General features: G+C 38.6%; 1 protein-coding gene across 1 annotated transcript in view; it reads left to right on the forward strand.

The window, feature by feature from the left end:
* Window positions 1–5,320: 5,320 nt before the first annotated feature.
* The window catches only part of cnksr2a (connector enhancer of kinase suppressor of Ras 2a), a 94,640-nt gene continuing 77,673 nt past the window's right edge, over window positions 5,321–22,287 (forward strand). The window contains exon 1 of the mRNA XM_038291111.1: window positions 5,321–5,749. Coding sequence (XP_038147039.1) covers window positions 5,686–5,749 — 64 coding nt within the window. The 5' untranslated portion in view covers window positions 5,321–5,685. The remainder of the gene's footprint in view (window positions 5,750–22,287) is intronic.

Genomic DNA, 22,287 nt, shown 5'->3' on the forward strand with positions numbered 1-22,287 from the left:
CTATTTTTGACGAATGAAAAAAGCATTAATTCATTAAAAAAAACATTAGCCAGGTCTTATGCATGTTGTTGTAAGACATGCGAAGAGTTAAGGCCCCCTAAAAATTTAGCAGACATATGTTCATGAATGTCTGGGAAGAATTGAGGAAAACTCCATGTGGACATAATGCTGTTTTTTTTTATGACAGCATATGTGTTGTCTAGGAATGATTTAGGCTTTCCAGGCACTAGCTGGCAGTGATACACTGCTCAGATAACCAGTCACTAGCATCACAGCCACTTTTTCTGCCATGATGGCTGGTTTGCAGTGGAGAAGAAATGGCACCCTACAGTTCTAGACTTTCTCTCTGTTGTTTCTGTAAAGCTTTTCCAATGACAGCATGGCAATGTGAGAAATTAAGGTAAAAATAAATGTGGTAAAGGTATAGTAGATTACGAAGACTAAAATGTTACAGCTCCTAGTATGTACACAGTAAATGAATGTATGTGAGACCCTTAAAATGTACATTTCAATACAAGAGGTGAGTACTGTATGTCCAAACCTAGGAACTGTTCTTAGTTATGTCCAGTGGGCATTGCTAAATGGCACATTTTGTGATGGATGAAATGAAATGGAGTAGATCTAAACCCTAGGTTAGCCCTAATCCAGAGGAGGGAGTCAAACTTTTTCCAGTCGAGAACCATGGCCTGGACAAGAACAGCTGCATCTCTCAGACTTGATGACGTATTGATGAGGTAATTCTGTGCTTTGTTACAGCAGAAAAACATCTAAAACTTGTAGAAAACTGGTTTATGAGGAGATGGACACAGATGGTTTAGATCAAAGCACATTTTTTGTGTTAGAAAAGTTCAGTTAAAGATCAGACCGGGTTTTTATATGGGCCTTATGGCTCATTGCTCAGAGCGCATGCCATTGGGACAGCACAAAAACTTATTATCTCTCACTGGGGCTGTGACAAAGCTTTCTATTGGTTATATACATATACAGTCAATGGTATGCGGGGTTACACATAGTCTTCTCACAAAAGTTTTTCTTCAGATTATGTTAAACTTAACATTGTTCATTTTAGTGTGAGGATCTAGACTGAATTAGGCTAAGTTCAAGCGCAGGCCTTAATGCTCATTTCCGATTTTTTTGTGAAATCCGATTTTTTTGTGTTGCATTTACACTTCCAAATATATGCGATATGTATGTGATCGCCTGTATGAACTGCATTCATACAAGTTTCCCGCGTGCGCAGTAGAGGAGGTAATGACGTCACAAGCCAGCATGCTCTGTGTTTATGGAAGTAAACATGGATGGTAGTGCTGGAGCACATCTAGCGATGTCATCGCATTATCATCTGCCATGGTTGTTGTTTTCTTTGCCACTTCTGCGTAGCAAGACGCAGAATATTGAACTTTGTCGGGTATTAATGGGGTATGGGTCGGATGAATGCGACCTGGCCATTTGGACACAGGTCACATTTGAAAAAAATCAGATTTGTATCGGATTAAGGACCACATAGCCAGGTGGCCTAGGTCGGATTGGAAAAAAATCAAATCTGTGTTGTTCAGATGGTCATGAAAAGATCAGAAACAGGTTGCATATGGGCAAAAAATATTGGAATTGGGTCACTTCAGGCTGCTATGTGAACATAGCCTTAGTTTAGCATCTAAATTATGTTGTTTGCTCAAGCCCTAACTGGATAACTGCTCAATCTTAACTAGGGGGGCAGTTGGAAGGGTTCACCAAGGCCAATATTTTCTCCTGAACTGCTAATGGAAACTTTGTCGGGTACATTCAGACACATTCTTCCCAATTTTATTCATTTAGGGCTTTTTGTAGAATAGATGCAAATTTCAGTAAGTAGATGTGAAAAGCTGTTCGAGGTGGACCTTTAAAACCTTGCAGATCTGCTATTAAAATGTGAATTATATAATGACTATAATGGCACACATTTTGAAACTCTGGATGGTGGCAGAAGAAAGACAATGATTGTAGGAAAATGGTGTAGCAACATTACTTTGTGGCCCTAAGGTTTCAAGGTAAGCCATTGTTAACATCTTGACACAAAAGCCCCTCTGTCAACTGTCAGAGTGAGATATTTAAAATGATTATGTCACAGAGCAACAGCTTCTATGACCTTTGTCTGCTAATTAACCAACATAAATGCTCTTATCATAACAAGAACAGATTACTTGTATAAATTGTGCATTCCCAATAGAAGTGTTGTCATAAATGTAACCTTACAATTATTTATCTTGTTGGCCTCAACTTTTTTCAGTTGTTTAGTATCTGCACATTGCAAAATCATATCTTTACCTTTGTAGCTGCTACAGTGTGTAGTGCTTATAGGGGATTTACCACTAGGCAATACCAGGCAATTGCTAGGGCCCCAAGTTTAGGGCCCAACAAAACTCTGTTTCCATGTATGGTTAATACAACCATTCCTTATTTGTGCACATGAATTTTGTTTTTGATGAAATTCCTTTCGTTAAAATACCATCAGTACGCTTATAATGTGTCCACCACATTGGATCAGTCCATTTGCTGCACATGTTCAGAAAGTTACAAACAGACAGTAGCCAACCATTTGAAAACAAACGGCGCGATAAGCTGTGTTGCTAACTTAACGCTTTTGTCACTATATTTAGCAACTTTTCAGACCCCTCGAGCCCTTTTATTTAAAAAAAAGCACCTAGTGCCAAATCTAGCAATTTTTTTCTGCAATTGGAGACTTTGGCAACAACATATAAAAGCACCAAACTCTGCTCTCTAGAGCAAGTAGATTGGTAAACATGCCTCCTGCTCTCCTCTATCTTGTCTGCTGTCATGAGCTATTATTTCATCCGAATGAAAAATGGAGAACAGGTAAGCAGATCATGGCTTGTTTACAGTGAAAAGAAGGACTGCGTTATTTACTTTTGCCATCAGCTTTTTGGAAACACAGAAAGGAGCAATCAGCATGCTTAGTGATTGGAAAAAAATCTTTCATTACTTTTGGGACAGCATAATAAGTCAGTTGAGTACTAAACATAGAGAGAAAAACATCAAGAAAGGGGACAAGAAGAGAGGGGAAAAATGTAGAACGAATAATGTATGTCTATTCTATTAAAATTTCTGTATCTGGGTCTGTTTTATGTGTTGTCTTCTCAAATCAAAGGGCCCCCTGCCTGTTCTTGCTTAGGGCCCCAATTTTCCTAAATCCAGCCCTGCTTATAGGTGACTAACAAGTGCAGATCTTCAACTCTGTATTAACTGGGTCACTTTTTCTCAGCCATGACAGTGTCCACATTCTACTCCTACTGCTTATTCTTTTTAATTTCTTTTAATGTTGATAAATAGGGTGTACTTTCTTTGTATTGTTTGTTATGTATGTTCAAAGCAATTTAGCAGTAAACTATTAATTCAACATTTCCACAAATCAACTTAAGATCTTCTAAGATTGCTAATATCGCAGCCTTGCTGACAAATGCAGGCCACATTTTTCAGGTTTTACATGTGTTAAATTATGGTCTTCACTGTCACTGTTACCTATGGTGACCCAGAGGTGTCAACACTAACACAAAAGCTGAAACACAAATACAAAAGCTGCAACGCCAAAACAAAAGCCACAGCACAAATATTTTGCTCTGTATTTGTGTTGCAGCTTTTGTATTTGCGTTGTGGATTTTGTATTTGTGTTGTAGCTTTTGTATTTGTGTTGTGGCTTTTGTATTTTTGCTGCGGCTTTTGTTTTTTTGTGCTTCTGTATTTGTATTGTGGGTTTTGTATTTGTGTTGCAGCTTTTGTTTTTGTGTTACGGCTTTTTTATTTGTGCTGCAGCTTTTGTTTTTGTATTGCGGCTTTCTTATTTGTGTTGCGGCTTCTGTATTTGTGTTGCAGCTTTTGTATTAGTTTTGCGGCTTTTGATTTTGTATTGCGGCTTTCTTATTTGTGTTGCGGCTTCTGTATTTGTGTTGCAGCTTTTGTATTAGTTTTGCGGCTTTTGATTTTGTATTGCGGCTTTTGTATTTGTATTGCGGCTTTTGTATTAGTGTTGCAGCTTTTGTATTTGTGTTTCGGGTTTGTATTTGTGTTGCGGCTTTTGTTTTTGTAATGCAGCTTTTGTAATTGTGTTGCAGCTTTTGTTTTTGTGTTGCGGCTTTTGTTTTTGTGTTGCGGCTTTTGTATTTGTGTTGTTGCTTTTATATTTGTGTTGCGGGTTTTGTATTTGTGCTGAGGCTTTGGTATTTGTGTTGCGGCTTTCCTATTTGTGTTGAGGCTTTTGTTTTTGTGTTGTGGCTTTTGTATTTGTGTTGCAGCTTTTGTATTTGTGTTGCGGCTTTTGTATTAGTGTTGCAGCTTTTGTATTTGTGTTATGGGTTTGTATTTGTGTTGCGGCTTTTGTTTTCGTAATGCAGCTTTTGTAATTGTGTTGCAGCTTTTGTTTTTGTGTTGCGGATTTTGTATTTGTGTTGCGGCTTTTGTTTTTGTGTTGTGGGGCTTTTGTATTTGTGTTGCAGCTTTTGTATTTGTGTTGTGGCTTTTGTATTAGTGTTGCAGCTTTTGTATTTGTGTTTGTATTTGAGTTGCGGCTTTTGTTTTTGTAACGCAGCTTTTGTAATTGTGTTGCGGGTTTTGTATTTGTGCTGTGGCTTTGGTATTTGTGTTGTGGCTTTTGTATTAGTGTTGCAGCTTTTGTATTTGTGTTGCGGGTTTGTATTTGAGTTGCGGCTTTTGTTTTTGTAATGCAGCTTTTGTAATTGTGTTGCAGGTTTTGTATTTGTGCTGCGGCTTTGGTATTTGTGTTGCAGCTTTTGTATTTGTGTTGCGGCTTTTGTATTTGTATTGTGGCTTTTGTATTAGTTTTGACACCTCTGGGCCACCATATGTTTCTATTTTGAATCCCCAAAAACAAACATTTAATTTGATTACAGAAATGCTTCTGTTACTTCAAGAGTCATCTATTGCACTGTTAACTGCAAACATTTGCACCAAGTTGTGCAGGCCTTGAAGGGAAGATGAACTGTCTCGCTCAGGTGCAACACTGCACCTGATTTATAGGGTCCAAATTGGGAAGAAGAGACATCAGCTGGAGGCTGAAGACTCATTAGGTTTCCTCACAGCAGCTGAAGCCAGCATCCCACGTTTTCAAATCTCAAATGTCTCCCCACCGACAATATCTTTTTGAATCATCCCCATCTCCATCATCCCTACATGATTCCATCGCTCCTTTGGGAAATACACCGACACGCGCGCGCGCACAGCCACCCACAAGGCGCGTGCGTGGATTAATCATATCTGAAGAGGGGGAAAAAGAAGAGAGAGAGAGATGTTGACTCCGGTGTGACTTAACTATCCTACACTCACTGCTTCTACGCACACCTACACGCGCTTCTCGTAGCTGTCACGCACACACTCAGCAGGACTGACGCACTGAGAGAGAGAGAGCCAGAGAGAGAGGCTCTGGAAGAGGGATGCAGCCAGCGGACACTGCCGCCTCAAACTGCCGCGGTAACGGAACCTACCGGCACCCCGGTGACAGGACCGGGACCAGTGTAGCCAGCCTTGATAAGTAAGGAGTCATCTGGCTGTGGGGAGAGGTGGAGGAGGGCTGGAAAGACACAGGGAGGAGGAGGAGGAGAAGGAGGAGGGGGCTCTGCTTTTGGGGTTACCACCACCAGGTTGCGCACAACGGAGAGTCCAAGCAAAGTTTCCTCGATGGCGCTGGTGATGGAGCCGGTGAGCAAATGGAGTACGAACCAGGTGGTGGAGTGGATGAAAGGTATGCTTTTGAAATAACAACCTGACTTAACTTGGAAAGATTCATAAAACTGAAAAACCTCGCATGGGGATAAAGAAGAGGGGAGGGTTGGAAGGGGCGCACAGGAGTAGATGTGTGTATGTTGCGTGGGAGGTGCGTTCACGGGAGAGTGTCCATGTATCATTCTAACACCTGATGATCAGTGGCTGATGATACATCCTGCTGTGAGAGTGACAGCAGGAGAGACAGACAAACTCCTCTGATGCCAGCAGAGGCGAGCATAGGGACCTCAGAGTCTGAGTGGGGGCAGTCAAAAACCTGAAAAAATGTGAAAAACCTGAAAAACTGTCAAAAACCTGAAAAACTAAGAACTACTTTGTATTTCATTTCACATAAAATACAAAGTAGGCGCCGCACAATGGCAGCCCACTGCTCCCCAAGGGGATGGGTTAAATGCTAAATGATAAATTTCTCCAATATGAGATTATTAAAGTTCAATTATTTATTATTATTATACGGGCCATTTGTGGAGAATTATATTTCTCTATTTTTTTTGCCCCTCACATGGGTTTAAGGATAGTAATCTTGTCCCTCTTGCATCAGCAGTTGAAGTAGACCTTTTAGGTAGGAACAATGGTGTAATGCAGAGGTCTTCAACAGGGGGTCCATAATCCCTAGGGGGTCCATGGAGTTATTGCATGGGGGTTGCAAAAGTTTTGGTTTATTAGACATTTTTATATTCCGCCCTGCAATTTTTTCCACTAATTGAAATGTCTTTAAATGCACATTAACATGAATTCAACATAGTGTAGTGAACAGATAAATAGAGGCAGAAGATGTCTTTCAGTCATCGATGCACACATTCAGCAATACACAGGAACTCCTTGAATGGAACCATTGGTGACAGCGCACCACTACATGTTACAGACAGCGCAAGGGCTTTTTTAACAAACCGTCTAATAAACTATACACAGTTATTAACATAGTAATTAAAAGTACCCCTGTCTGCTTTGCTATTGGTCTCGTGTTTAAATGGCTCACCATCATGTTAAAGGCACACTATGCAACATTTTTCAGTTAATTAATGTGTTCCATAACGTTTTGGATGATTAAATGAGTCATTTCAGGTTGAACAAAGGTATTCTCGGCCGCCCCGGTGGTCTGTGGGGGAAATACCGCACTTGCAATTGCAGGATCCCTCGGCCCGCACCCACAGGCTCAGAAGTCTCGCGAGAGTCGGTCTTGCTTTACGGCGAGAACTGCTACACGCCCCCAGTTAAAAGCATGCTCGTTGCTAGCACAGTGGCGATCTTTGTGCAGTTATCATGGCGGAACCAGCGTGAAAACAGCGAAAGCCCATGTCGGAGCAGGCAAGAAAGAGGAAAAGGGCTCCGGACAGAGAGAGGAGTCGTACACGGGTGAACATCGGGCAAGCTTTTTCCGAATGGAGAGAGCTAAAATAAAAAGAAGGCTGCAAGGCTGACGCGGACCTCGCGTTTCTGCTGATGCGATTGTAAGTAACATTGGAATGGTTTCTCTCTCTCTGTGTGCATGTTCATACTTTCACTGTGTTAGTCATTCGTTGCATTCGCCTGTCTGCTAAGCTCAAAACAACCGCGCCTGGCTTGACGGAGAAACCAGGAGAACAGCTGTGCATATTTACGACAGTGCACTTTTACTTTCGCCCTCTGGGGGGAGCCTCGCTGGAAAATCAACACCGGTTGCATAGTATACCTTTAAAATCTGGCATGCATGCAGTATAATTACCATCCAGCGTGGTCATTCCCCTTAGTATCAGGTGTGTTTTAGAGGAATTTTTCGCACCATTACATCTGCATAGAGACGTCAGAGTCAACAATTGCGTAGGGGGCCTACCAGATGTCAGTGATGGGGCCCCTAAGAGGTCAGGGGCCCGTAAGCACCTTCTGTCTCTGCTTACCAATATTTACACCATAGGGTAGGATGAAATTTGCACAGAAAATTTAAATATGAAAGGTAATATAGTATGTTTGTTCACCATGCATCTTTTATTACCTACAGTATTTTGCTTTCAGTATAATTTCCCTGCATCACAAAGATTGAGTTCCATTGTTATCAGTGGAGGCCTGACACCAATGTGAGAGCGCAAAAAAGAAACAAATAAAAAAAAACATTCATAACTTTACTCTGCAGAAAAATGGTACAACTTTTAAACAAAGAAAATTGTGAAAATTGACAATATATGCTTATTCCTGTTTTGTAAGTTACAATTAGTCTGAATCAGATGAAGAGTTGGTTTATGCCTAATGGACTTACATTCCTGTATGCTGATTACACAGCGTTTGCAGCTTTTTATATTCATTATGGCTTTTACCTGCTGTGCCCAGTATCCTGATAGACTCTAGGTGGCAGTGTAGGACACAGACCACGACCTTACAACACAGGTAGAGGTAGAAAACACAGTTGTATCCAACATTTTCACAGCCCCTTTGTGACATCCAAAAGTGATATGAATGTATTTCCTAGAGTTGGTATTGGTAATATTTATGGGCGAAACCATTTGATCTCTATGTCTATTTGATGGGAAAATGTCACTGGTTGGACCTGTTGCCTGCCACTAATGTCTTTTGGCTATGAACTCTCTGCACAGTAACCTTTTTTTTCTAGGTTGGCATTGTGAACAAAATTAAAGTGATGTTATTTTCTCAAGTGGTGCCCTGTGGACCTCTCAGACACGTCAAGCATTAATCAGCCTTTGGTTCAATTAGATATTAATTTGGACTTTGACTGCACCGTTCAAAAAATAATAATATTCTTTAATTCAAACTAATTCCTTGTAGCTAAATATTTTGGGTTGATGTCCTGCCAGTGGCTGAGTATATTACCACTGCAAGCTGTTCTGTAGAACTCATCTTTGTCCCTGTACTGTATATATATATATATATATATATATATATATATATATATATATATATATATATATATATATATATATATACCGTATATAGTCTACTTCAAATTTTGATGATGAAATACTTCAGGGCTAAATGGTTTTTCCAGAAATCAAAATTGCATTTTCTTTCTACCAATATTGCGATTCCACTTTCCTTTGCTTCAAAAACAAGCATGTAGATGTTTCAACCCAGGGTTTCATTGTTCTTCTGACCTTGAAAGCTTGCTAGTCCAAAGTTTATTGTAGAAGCTATTTGCTGTTACCGTTGCTTGGAAAAATGCTTACTTCTACTGCGTGAATCTACATGCTACAGTAGCTGCTATTCTTTCTTCCCTTCTGTGTGGTGGCAAACCCACTTTAAGAAATGACCACCATCTATAGGGCTGCACTGAGAAAGTCAATGTCTTATTCTAGTCAAATGGAATGTGACCAAAGTTGACTGCTTCTGGGATTTATTGCAAATGCAATTAATTGCCCAGCCTAATGTGCACAGGCACACAAACCATAATTGATTGATTGTTAACAAATAGAGTTTTGCATCTTGTTTTCAGCTGACAGATGGTTCCCAACCCTGCTCCTCTGGGACTCCTTTCCTGCTTGTTTTATGTTTCTCTTTGCACACCAAACACCTACCTTAACTGAATAGGTGATTAATAGACCTCCGCAGCTCCTGATGGTATACAGAGGAGGAGCAATCGTTTAAATCAGGTGCAATAGAACAGAGAAACATATGAAACATACAGGGCAGAGATCTCTGAGGATCAAAGTTAGGAACCACAGGAATATAACACCTTATATCGATCAAACAACATACAGGACTTCTTTTTTTTATGTAGGTCAGGTTTGTTGAGTGCACTTAATCTGATCTTGGATCTGCAGCTCACGTAGTAATTAGTATGGACCACTTAGCTTTTGATGGATCTAACAGAGCTTGTGAGATGTTCAAGTATTGGGATATGTTTTATGAGCTAACTCAGCTTTTACCTCCTCTATAACTTTATCCCTGACCTGTCTGTTAGTTTTCCTTATTCATGATGCGGTTTGTTCTCCAGTGAATGTCGGAGGTATATAGAACAGCTGGATTTATACTGAGGTTAGGTAAAACACAAGTGAACACAGTCTGATAAAGAGGGCAATCGGTTGACCTGATCTTTATTTACACCATTGGAGGGAGCTGAGCACACACGTACATTGTATTTTTGTCAAGGTTTGTTCGAGGTTTTTGAGGATCCAAATGCAGAGAAGAGGAGGCAGAGATGAGTTTCCAGATTTAATGGAAAGTTTCAGAGGCTAAATCCAAAATCAAGATACTGAAAAGCAATAAACCAGGAGAGGCCAGAGAGAAACACACAAAGGGAGCCAAGTAACAACAACGCAACAAGAAAGCAGCAATGAGGAACTGCAGAGGTGGTATATGTGGGGAACAGAACAAAGAATGGGCTAATGAGCTCATATGGAGCAGGTGTGGATAGAAGTCACTAGAAGGGAGCCAATGGGAAAAGAAATGGGCACCAGGGGGGCAGCAGAGAGTAACACAAAATCACAACACTACAAGAAAACAACTACAAAGACACAAAATTACAAAAAACTAAAAATAAAACCTAAAAAAGATGGCAAAAGCCTGACAATTTTTTTTACTTTATAAAGAATTTTTACATTAAATTTCACATTCTCTTCTCTTGAAAACATTAAGAAATACTACTTGTTTTGCTTTAATTCTACAAAATTTGAAAGACTTAAAATTTTAGCTAGACTCTGGATCCTAAAGACTAATACTTACATGGGAAATTTGTCTTAATACTATATGGGCGCCTCTTATATATTTTACTTATCTTATTTACTTATATTTACTTATACTTGTCAACAATAATCTACATAGCAATATCAGGTGAACTAAATGACTAGGCAACAAAAAATAATTTTGTTTGGGTTATATCAAAAGTAGTGGTTTTGAGTTTTTTGGTTAGGAAAATTAGGCATGAAGAAAGTGTTATGAGCACTTGGCAGAGCTTGATAAGGGCTGCATTTTTGGTATGCATGAAGTCAGGTGTTAATATTTTAGTTTGTCATACTCCCCGTCCTCATGTAAAACAAATATGGGACTTGGTCAGGTGAAAGCAGTGTCTGGTCCTTGCTAATTTAATGATTTACCCATTACTGCACTCTTTGTATCTTTAATTAAAGCCAAATTTGTTTGCATCACACATCTTTCTATTACCAAGTTGGACACAATTTTGCGTTGAGTACCACTTTAATTCTTTGTGGCAGAGATTCAATGACGTATTGGGGTCCATAATGACATGGGGCATCTCTCAGTCACTGCAGATGTGTTGTCTAAACATCCATAAATCTAATTTGTCATCCCAGTACATCTTTAAAGGTTCTCCATTGCTTTCAGGTTTAACAAATGTTGAGCACTCTAAAGTAGAGTACAGTAATTTTCTTTAAGGGACCATTTGGAGATGATTTGAGTTTTTCTGACATTGTATAGAAACTAGGATGACATGTTACTAAAGATGGGCACATACTGATCATATGGAAATCGATATTAACAACAACACATGTTGTGGGGTTTAAACCAGATTCAGTTGCTCTAAACTGTGCCAAGAAATTATGTCCTCCACCAGCATTTTATAAACAAGCCAGAATGAAGCCATGTTTTAATCAGAGATTGAGATTAATCAGACTTGGCAATGCTTTGCAATCATCCAGTTATAGTTGTGCACGGAGAATTGTAGCTTCAGTTTTTAAGCTGACAGAAGGCTTCCAGTGTGGTCTGTGTTTTAGTCCATCTGCTTCATGGATTGCTGTGTTGTGCATTCAGGGCTTGCTTTCTGCATACCTTAGTTTTAGTGAGGGTTTTTTCTTGTCTTTCCATCATCTCAAATCAGTGTATTCTTTTTCATCAGAAGTCTTAAATCAGTTAGCTGTGTTTGTCCTCAATGGATGTTTATGTGAAATCAGCATGTCTATCTCTATCGTCCATGCTATGCTATAAATCATTTCTCCCAAATTTAATGCTACATTTGAACATGCAGATGTCTGTATGAATTGAAATGTGACAGTCTGATTTGCTGGCTTTGTTAAAAAGCAATTGAACAGGTATACCTAATATACCTAACATGCTACTAGTTCTCTAACTGTATATGTTTATGAATGTCAAATGTTGGAAACATTTTTGTTTCTTAACTAAAATATGTCTGCAATCGGTTTTTCAATTCAATTCAGTTTATTTCTATAGCGCCAGTTCACAACACATGTCATCTTAAAGGAATAGTACACCCAAAACATGATTAGCCTTCATTTTCTACTCACCCCCATGCTGAACAACACCCTGGAGTACTTTTTTGATATCCCAAATGCATCTGGAGATCTGGGAGGCTTCTTGCTGTCTGCTGACATTCAAATAATGGAGGTCTATGGTGACCAAGACAGAAAGGTCCATAAAAGTCCACAAAAAACGTGTCAATATTCCTCCATACTGCTCGTCCAATGTATTCCAAGTGTCCTGAGTGGGTAGCATTCAGAATTTACTCGAAACGAAGTCATGTAGAATGTTTTTAGAGCATAAACAGTAGTGTAAAGGATTTCCTGAAAGCGCGCACATGCGTGATCACGACACTACGGAAGCCGGCAGACCAAACCAGATGAAAGTGCGCATTCAGCGTCTGCTCTGCCGATAATGCAAGCGTAGAAGAAGAAATGTGCTGTTTACCTGTGCAAAGAAAGAAACAACGAAAGAAAAATGTCTGAGGACTTCAGTGTTGAGGAAGAGCATGAGTTCTTTGCCGAGCTGAATGCGCTGGTTTGGTGTGCCGGCTTCCGTAGCGTCGTGAACGCGCATGTGCGCGCTTTCAGGAAATCCTATACACTACTGTTTATGCTCTAAAAACATTCTAAATGACTTTGTTTCGAGTAAATTCTGGATGCTACCCACTCAGGAAACTTGGAATACATTGGACGAGCAGTATGGAGGAATATTGACACGTTTTTTGTGGACTTTTATGGACCTTTCTGTCTTGGTCACCATAGACCTCCATTATTTGAATGTCAGCAGACAGCAAGAAGCCTCCCAGATCTCCAGATGCATTTGAGATATCAAAAAAGTACTCCAGAGTGTTGTTCAGCATGGGGATGAGTAGAAAATGAAGGCTAATCATGTTTTGGGTGTACTATTCCTTTAAGGCATTTTACAGTTCAACAGATCATCCAGTCAAAGTGATTCAAAGTTTTCTGAGGAAAACCAGTTTATTGCATTGACTCATTGACTCGAAAGCAATCCCTCACACCAAGCATGCTTGTAGCGACAGTGGAGAGGAAAAACTCCCTTACAACAGGAATAAACCTCCAGCAGAACTTTTCATGTGAAGTATTTTAAAGTTAAAAACATACTATTTTAAAGTTGTACCACCTCTATTTCTTGTGGTTAGCTTCCCCTTTTTCTAAAACATTTTTTCAAGAAAATAAGTTGAAAATGTATCTCCATCCATCCATCCATCCATCCATCCATCCATCCATCCATCCATCCATCCATCCATCCATCCATCCATCCATCCATCCATCCATCCATCCATCCATCCATCCATCCATCCATCCATCCATCCATCCAAGCTCAGCACTTTAACACGGTGGACGATTTTACTTGTAAGAGCGAAAGAAACCCCTCCAATGCAACTTATAAGCACTTTTAAAATTTTCTGTTTGCTACATCTTCACCAAATTGTTGCATAAACACAGCTAAAGGTTGTTTATCTGAATTGTTATTTGCAAGTTGGTATCCTGTCAGAAGAATAAACAGCTTCATCATGATTTTTCCACAGGTTGCTTGTTTAATTATTCAAATTTAGTCTGCCTGTGATTGTCTGCAGCCTTAACCCACTGTCAAAGTTGGACAGATTTGATCATTTGGCTCACTCTGGAGATTTTACTGCAATGCAGCCCATGAATGCAATCATCAAGTACTAACAAAGCAGCACGAAGCTTAGCCTTTAACCCAACCGCAGCATTCAAATACGTTATTCATAAATGTCCTCAGACTGAAAGATGTGCCAAAAATACATTCATTATGCAATAATATTGTTGAGTTTTTGTTTATGAGGGATTGTTATACCTGGCAGTGATCAGATGAGAGATTAATGCATGAATAATTCAGCAGCCAAGCTGATTAGGTCTGTACCCTCAGGCCTCACTGAACATTGGAGTAGACTTTTCAATTCAAAAAAGGACGTTAATGTGGAAGGGCAACTTATTTTTTAACATCTATATTCTAAAGTAATGCAGTTAAGTGTGCAAATACGTGAAAGATTGTTAGATCTGGGTATTTCTTAATTTGTTCGAAATCATTTTGTTTCAATCTCAGTCCTTTTAAAACAAGTTTCCCCTTAGCTTCGGCATTTTGGCTCTACTGTTCATTTATCTTAACCATAATATTCATGAATTATTCCAACACATTACGCATGTTGGTAGAAACTCATTTTTGCTCCACATGCATCCAGGCATCCCAAGGCCCCTGCCAACTCTAAGGACTAATACATTCATCACATTTATTATCTAAGCTCAAATCAGCTGCCAACCTTTTACTGTCAAGGCGATGATATAGAGCCCAGTTCCATTAGGCGAGTGATATATGTTCAGTTTGGCTTATAAAGAAAAACATGTGAAGGTCATTTATGACTTGATATACTGTCCAGTCCAGTTAGTACTAGCATTTAGGACAACCAGAGGCCCATTTAGGGCTGTTAAACTTTATTAAATGTTAATTTTAGATTCCTCTGGCACTTCTAAAATCAATTTTAAGCTTTGTTGTTTAAAGTCTCCTAATTTAGAGCATCATCACTTGCAAGGCTTGTTTGCTTTTAATTACTGTTTGTATTATTGAAATGCTAGTTGTTTCATCTTCAAGTACCACTAATACTTCTAAAATCTAGTAATTCATAACTTCTTAAGAAGTGTTTGTATTTCTCAAACCACGTAATTTTGTATAAACCTCAGATGAATGCAAAGACCTGCGATGCATTGAGAGTTTATGCTTTCCCCTCTTTTTCAGCAAAATCTAGAAAGTTGCCTCTACCCCCCAGACTCAATACTTTCTGGAAAGATTTTTTTCTCTCTAATTACAGCCCCAGGTTTTTAAGGGAATGCATTCATCAGCTTTGCACATCTAGACTTAAATTCTGTTCTGGTATGAGCTCATGAGAACAACTCAAGATGAACCAGATTACAAGAAGAGCATCTGTAGCATTAGTTTTCAAATCACGAATTTTTCATTTGATATAGGTTTGGGCTGATTAGGCCAGTGCAAAATCCTATACTATATAATTATAGTTTTTGTTGTATGTTCAAGGTGGTTTCCCTGCTGGAGGGTGAACCTCCACCTCACTCTCAAATCTTAGGATTACTCTTTATAAAGATCCACAAGACTTTCCATCAACTAGGACCAGTTTCCTTGCCCCTGTTAGCGTAAAACTTCCCCACAGTACGGTCCTTCTAATAACAATTTGTCCACCAAGGCGAGGACGTGTTCAGGGCAAAGAAGTCCCACTTATAGCATCTTCCTCCCGTCTAGCACATTATTATATATGCGTGCTGTGTTGCCTATGTGGTCAGTGGGAAACAGTAAATGCAACATCTAATGATTTCCTTAAAGCAAAGGCTCTAAACCTGTCACTAAAAGCCAGATTTCTAAAGTCCATGAATAATAGTTGTCCTGTTGGACAGATTTTTCTACCTGAGATGTGGATCTTGGCACTGCAAAAATAATCTAGAAATAAGTAAACATTTCTGAGTGAGTATTTTGACTCTTTAAATAAGATAGTTAGATAATATGCACTTGAAATAAGACAATGCAGTTGTGTCTTTCTTATTTTAAACGTAAATTGTCTTGTTCCATTGGCAAAGTGTCTCAGTTACCTCCTCAATTCAAGAACGAATGCACTTATTTAAAGAAAAAATGACTAGTAACCTCCTTGCCTAGCCTTTCAGTTTAGTTAGATTTCCGTTGTATTTCCAGATGGCTTAAGTATCAGAACCTCACGGGAAGCTCAAAGCTGGGGATCATGTTAAATGACCTAACACTTCTTTACCTTAATTCTAAAATTCCTGTTGTCTTCCTTGATCCTCATGATGCTGTTTGTTTACAAAGTTCTCTTACAGACGTTTTCAGGCTTCACAGAATAGCTGCATTTTTCTGAGTTAGATTTAAAGACAGATGGGCTCTATATGCTGTTTAGGTGACCGATCATGGTGGATTTTCTTTCAGGGCATCGGAGTAAATGAGGCCAAAAACAAATGCACACCTTACATTTAGGAATTATTATGTGTTAAATGGGGCTGAAACAATTAATTGGATTAATCGTGATTAATCGATTACTGAAATAATCGTCAACTAATTTAGTAATCAATTATTTGCAGGAGATAGTTTGCAGATCGGATTATTTAGATGAAAAACACCTACCAGCTGCCGCGGTGAACCGCGAGGAGGCGCCCCGGCCAGAGGCTGCTGATGAAGGGATTCCTACTGTTGGCGCACTGCTGGCATGTGGGGGGTCTGAGCGGCTCCGACAGAAATAACATTGGAAGGCAGGATTGTAATCTGGATGAACTGACTGCATTTATTAAGTTTTCAGGTGTATTTTCTCACTTAAAAACATATTAAAACTACTTTATTCCCACTGATCACAGCAAATATAGCTGCAAGGCAGAGAAAGGATAGAGTAGCTCCGCCCAACTCGCGTCAGACACACTTTTGCCCCGCACAGCCAGAGCAGCAAAGCTGCTTCAGCCGCATGTCAGAACTAACTGGTACAAGCAGCAAAAATGAAGCAGCAGACGCGATTTTGCTGCTCTTGCTGCGTCCGGTGTGAACGTAGCATTAAATGCGTGCGAGAGAATCCATTTCTCCTAATGCACACTCTGTTTAAAAGTTAGTGTTTGCATCGCTCATACAATCTTATTTTCCTGAAGAAGATTTCCACTATGTCAGACTCACCATGTGAGTGAAAATGGGGACGAGCACGTAGGACTTCATTATGTAAACATATCACCAGAATGATTGACAATTAGGACAAACACTTATTTTTATGATCCACCCTAAAAAAGAGCATCCTCGACTAAACCTTTAAGATAAAAAAAAATGTTTTGGTCAGTCAATATGCTCTATCCAGAACTCCTCAAGTTTTATTTTCACTTGGTTTAATTTAAAAAAAATCTTCCTTAAAGAACCTTTGGCTATCTGATTATTTATCGAAAAAATCATTAAAAGATTAATCGATTTGCTAAATAATCGTTAGCTGCAGCCCTAGTGTTGAATAATTTCTTCCAGCTCTTCAGGACAGTAACTGTTTTTTTTCCCTCCTGATTTTACCAAAGAGACGTCGTCGCCTTTCGATTCATCAGGCGCAGATAGCAAAACATGACCCACTCTCTATAAAATCTGTGACAAATGAATGATACCATCAAGCACTTGTTATTCATCATATCTCCATGCATAAAAAGCAGGTCAGAGGGTCTGTTACTTCAAATGCAGCAATAAAATGCAGGTGGTGATGAAGTGTTGTTTACGGGGCGTGGGGGGATCTTTGTTGTTCATGCTCATGTGGCATGTGCTTACATGTGTCTGGATGGGTGGTGGCTTGTCGGTCTCGGACCGTCTGTGCTCAACAGCTGACAGACTCACACACCGGCTCTGAACAGAAGGCTCCACCCGAGTCCTTGGTTATTTGTACCAACACGCACACACACATAAACCAGCTTAGACACGTGGCTCGCCTCAGTTTGGTATTCAGTTCATGCTGGTTCTGAGATGCGTCAGTGGCGACATTATGGGTTATGCGATACACCGTATTTTTCTACGTGTGAGTGTGTGTACAGTAAGATGTACAGTCCACACATGGGCCAAAAGGTTGCCACATTGTTGACTCTGTGCATCGATACACAAGCGTGGCTCTTTAACAGTAACGTGAGCGCTCTGATGGGAATGCCAGGAATTTTTCTCCTCTGTCATCTGTTCACGCTGTGATCCGGGCAGAGTTTCACCTCATTTCCATTTGGACAAATGTCGCCGCCAGACTTGAAAATCAGCAGCTAAAAAGACTTGAGAGTGTTTGATGACACTGTTTGCCATAAGAGAAATCAAACCAAGTGATTACAGCATTAAGGATTACTGGATTTCCTAAATAAATCTTAGAAATTTAGGATGAAGTTTTGATAGATATGGATTGAGTTCACATCAGTAGCTGTTTGTTTTTGTTTAATTATGTCTCCACTGGGAGACAGTTTACTGAAAGACCTAAATGAATACATAAGATAGATTCATGCAAATAGGTTTAGCGTATTTCAGTTTAATTTACAGAAATCTGAAGTGAATATTTGCATTAAAGCAAATTTGCATGTGGTGATGGATTATATTTAGCTTAAATGTTTTAATCTTTTGGTTGCTGATGCAGTAAACAAAATCAGAGAAGTTAGCTTGTGCTTTGCTTAAAGATTGACATTGTTTATCAACGTCACTTTAAAAATTTTCGTTCCTTTAAAGCTACTCAGAGTCTTGCAATCCTGTGCATGACAGGACATAAAGGAAACGCAGGGAATTTAACAGGAATAAATCATTTCTTCCATGTACTGGAAATTTTCAGCACTTTGTACATCTTTTTAACTTGCGTTTTTTTGTAGTTTTTTTTTTTAAAAGGCTGTAGTCCCACTTTGACAAGTAGAATTCCTGTATGTTTCCACACCTTGATGTCATTTGGAAAGCTAAAGGCTGTCCAAATTCAGCACAGCAGTCCAGAGTTCCTTTCCTACCCTTCCTTTCTCACTTTTCAACCTGTGAAAAGTGAAGGAAAAGGAGCAAGGAACAGGACCTAGGGGCTACTTTCTGCCATATTCTAATATACCCTCACCTGAAAATACGGATACAGTAAAAAAATAGTATTATTATTTAAATACTATTATTGCTAAGAATAGAATCTGCTTTAAGTTCAGCTGAGAAGCTTGTCCTTAATGTTCCTACAGATTTTAATAATTTATGTGAACCTGTTCTCAGAGAATGCACAGATAAACCTGTTCTTTATGGTCAAACAAATTGTTTACACTTTTAAACACACTGCAAAAAATGTAAATCTAAGTAAGTAAATTTTTCTTAAAACGAGTGCATTTCTTCTTGAATTGAGCAGGTAAGTAAGACTCTTTGCCAATGGAATAAGACAATTTAGATTTAAAATAAGAAAAAAAGACTATAGTCTCTTACTTCAAGCGCATAATATCTAATTTATCTTATTTTAAGGGTAAAAATGCTCATTCCATTGGCAGATCATCTTATTTTCCTACTCAAATTTAAGGTAAATACACTTGTTTAAAGACATTTTTACTAATTTTCAGAACGTTTTTGCAGTGCAGGATCTAGTTTACTCTGCTTGTTACATTTTAAACAGATATGTAGATGTGAAAGGGATGTTTAATATTATTAACTGTTAGTTTTTGTTGAGGCCGGGGAACTCAGTCTCCACAGACTGTAGCTTAAGCTGGATAAAGGTCTTTAGTTAGTTCTTCTACAGCTCTAGCATCCCTAGGGGAGGCATGTCTTTGACTTTGAAAAGCCCTTCCCAATCTGAAAATGATGAGACATCCAATGAAGAAATCCCTAATCAATGCCAAAATGGGCTTTAAGTTTGCCTAAAACACAGATGACTTTTTTCTGTAATCTTTCTGACCAAATATTCATCACAACCAAAAACATTACCTCCACGGTGGATAATAATAAACCTTTCAGAGACTCAACGGTGATAATTTGAAAATCACATCTGACACTGCTGGCCTATAATTATCTTTGGAAAATAACTCTCCAATTTTCGGAAATTCGATGGGTGAAGTGTATCCATGTTTTATATATTAGTGAAAAGACATTTGCAAGAACAGGCATTTCAACAATGAAAAATAATAATAATGAAATAAAATATATGATGTTGTTGTATAGACTGTGGATAATAATTACTATAAAACAAATGAGAAACATCTAATATATTTGATGTATCTAATGTTTTGAGTAACAGAGGGGAAGAATTTTATTTATAAACTATCTCCTGCAAAAGTAATGAATTCATCTGTAAAAGATTTTTATTTTACATACAGACTGGAAGGATGTATTTAGTGAATTTGAAAAAATAAGATAAAAAAATCAGAAGACTTATCATTTCATCAGGCAAGAAGGGAAATTTTCATAAGATTTTTAAGAAAAAAACAGTTTTTTCCTACGGTGATCCCATAAAAATGCAATATTCAGACATACGATGGGGGGAAAAAATAGATATTTTCCTAAATGTGTTTAACGCTAACAAAGTTTTTTTGAAAATAAAATGGATTTAATTGGACAGAGTCGCTTTTTCACGAACATCCTTCCTGTATGACTATCAGAGGCAGATAGAGCTGCTAGTCTAACATCTGTTGATCCTGAAGCTTACCAACGCGTAGACCAGATGACACACAAACCAAATGGAAGGGCTGGGCTCTTTTACCGGATTCGTGAACATCTCAGGAGTGAGTGCAAAATCTGATTTTATTAGCCGCACGTATGACCGAGAAAAAGAGGGTGTTAGTGGGAGTTTGGCTCGCCTGCTGTTGTGAAAAGTGTACTACTGTGGGAGTTAAGTATGTGAGTCAGCTATGAATCACGCTTTTTCCAACCATCCAACACAAGGACACACATGATTTCAATCTCTCGCACAAATGAACTTATTGAAATACAGGTAGAAGCATATAAGTGCACTGGTTCATTACACAAGAAACCCACGCAGACATCTACAATGATTTTCTCTCAATTTATAGAAAAAAAAATGGGTGTAAAGATGCCCGTATTTTGTTACAGTGGGAGTTCTTGTAATGAGCTAAATCTCTCTGCAGCTTTGAGGGGGCACATGCAAACAGTAGCTCATTTAACTAGTGAAATGTCTGAAATGCAGCTAAATGAAAAACAACACATAAAACTAGCAGCCATTAATAACAAGGAACTATTTAAGTGACTGACCACTAGTCATTAATTGCATCTTTATAGCAGTATGTTGCAGAAAAGATAAATCTTCCATAACTAATATAAAAAAGATGAGACTACAGACCACAAAATTACCTTATACTTGAAAAAAAAAATAGTGAGTATTTATCAGTCTGTTAAGTGGCAAATATGGAGTTTGCATAATTTTATAATGGCTTTTTACAGTGGTTTCTTTTTTTTGCAAAAAAAATAAAACCCTAAAACATAACTTTTATTCTAGTAGGCAGTTATTTATTTATTTATTTTATAGTGCCTTTCATAACACTTTTTTTTATTTTATTTTATGTAGTGAATTCTAATTGTATTCATACAAAAGTAAAAATATATTGTTAAAAGGTTTGAAATACTGGACAGGCACAGAATTTATTCACATATTCCAGGGGAGAAAATAAAAAAACATTTGGTTTTAGGTAACTTCAGAATAAACAAAAAATGTCAACTTTAAAATAATCCATAACATTTTACAGTAATCCCTAAAACACTATAATCTTGTAAAAGAGTACTATCTGGAGATTTGACACAACGGCACCTCATGGAGGACTTTAAAAGATGTATGATGTGTCCATGTAAAATTTTATCAGAATCTTAATGGATCATTCTGATCCAGTTCTGACTGGTATTACTATTGATCCCATGGTAACACTCCCATCCCCTCAAATAACTGTGTCTGTATACTCTAGAAAACTCTTTTTTATAAAGCTTTGCTTTGCAAAGTCAAATATTTTCCTCTTAATTTGATAGAATTAGAAATAATGTTCCAGTAGTTGATTCAAGAAAACAGTTTTCTATCTGTTTATATTTATACATAGACACAACCTATGTGAATGACTGTATGATCTGGCTGTTAACTACCTGCTCTAGCTATCATTCATGCATGTTGCATGAATGTTGTGTTCTCCTGTTTTTGGTGAATGATAAAAATAACTCCTTGCCTTTTTACTTTCACAATGCATGCTTTTATGTACTGCACAGAAGAGACTGACATTTTTTCGGGAATCCCACGGGTCACGGGGTTCCCGTGGGATTCCCGTGGGATGGGAGTCAGTATTAGTAACGATCAGGTGATTGGGACGGTACAGGATTAAACATTAACGGTAGCAGACGGGAGCGGGAGCAAACCAATAGTAACTAAAAAAAACTAGGATCGATGCCAAAAAAATAAATAAAATAGAAAGAAAAAAATCCAGTACTGGTGCCGCCATTTTGTAGTTTTTTTCCTTGAAGCCTACACTATAATGCGAGTCAAAAAAACTACACGACCCAAAAACCAACAGTGCTTCCGCTCTGAGTTTTTCACCCGCGCTCAAAAACAACAAGAATGGGAGTGGTGCAGGAGCGGGAGTCATTCTGAATGGGAGTGGGAGCAATTTCACCAGGAGTGGGACGGGACAGGATTTAGATTGCTACTCTGGCCCGGGATCGGGATGGGACACATTTTTTTCCCGTGGGAGTGGGACGGGACAGGAGTGAAAATCCACTCCCGTGTCAGTCTCTACTGCACAGTCAGTCTTTGTAGCAAAATGACTTGCTAACTTATCTTTTGGTCTCACCAATAAGCAGCTATACATTTGACACACAATACAACAT

Source organism: Cyprinodon tularosa, unplaced genomic scaffold (assembly GCF_016077235.1).
Source record: "Cyprinodon tularosa strain WSP-4 unplaced genomic scaffold, ASM1607723v1 ctg294, whole genome shotgun sequence".
In the NCBI taxonomy this organism is placed as follows: Eukaryota; Metazoa; Chordata; class Actinopteri; order Cyprinodontiformes; family Cyprinodontidae; genus Cyprinodon; species Cyprinodon tularosa.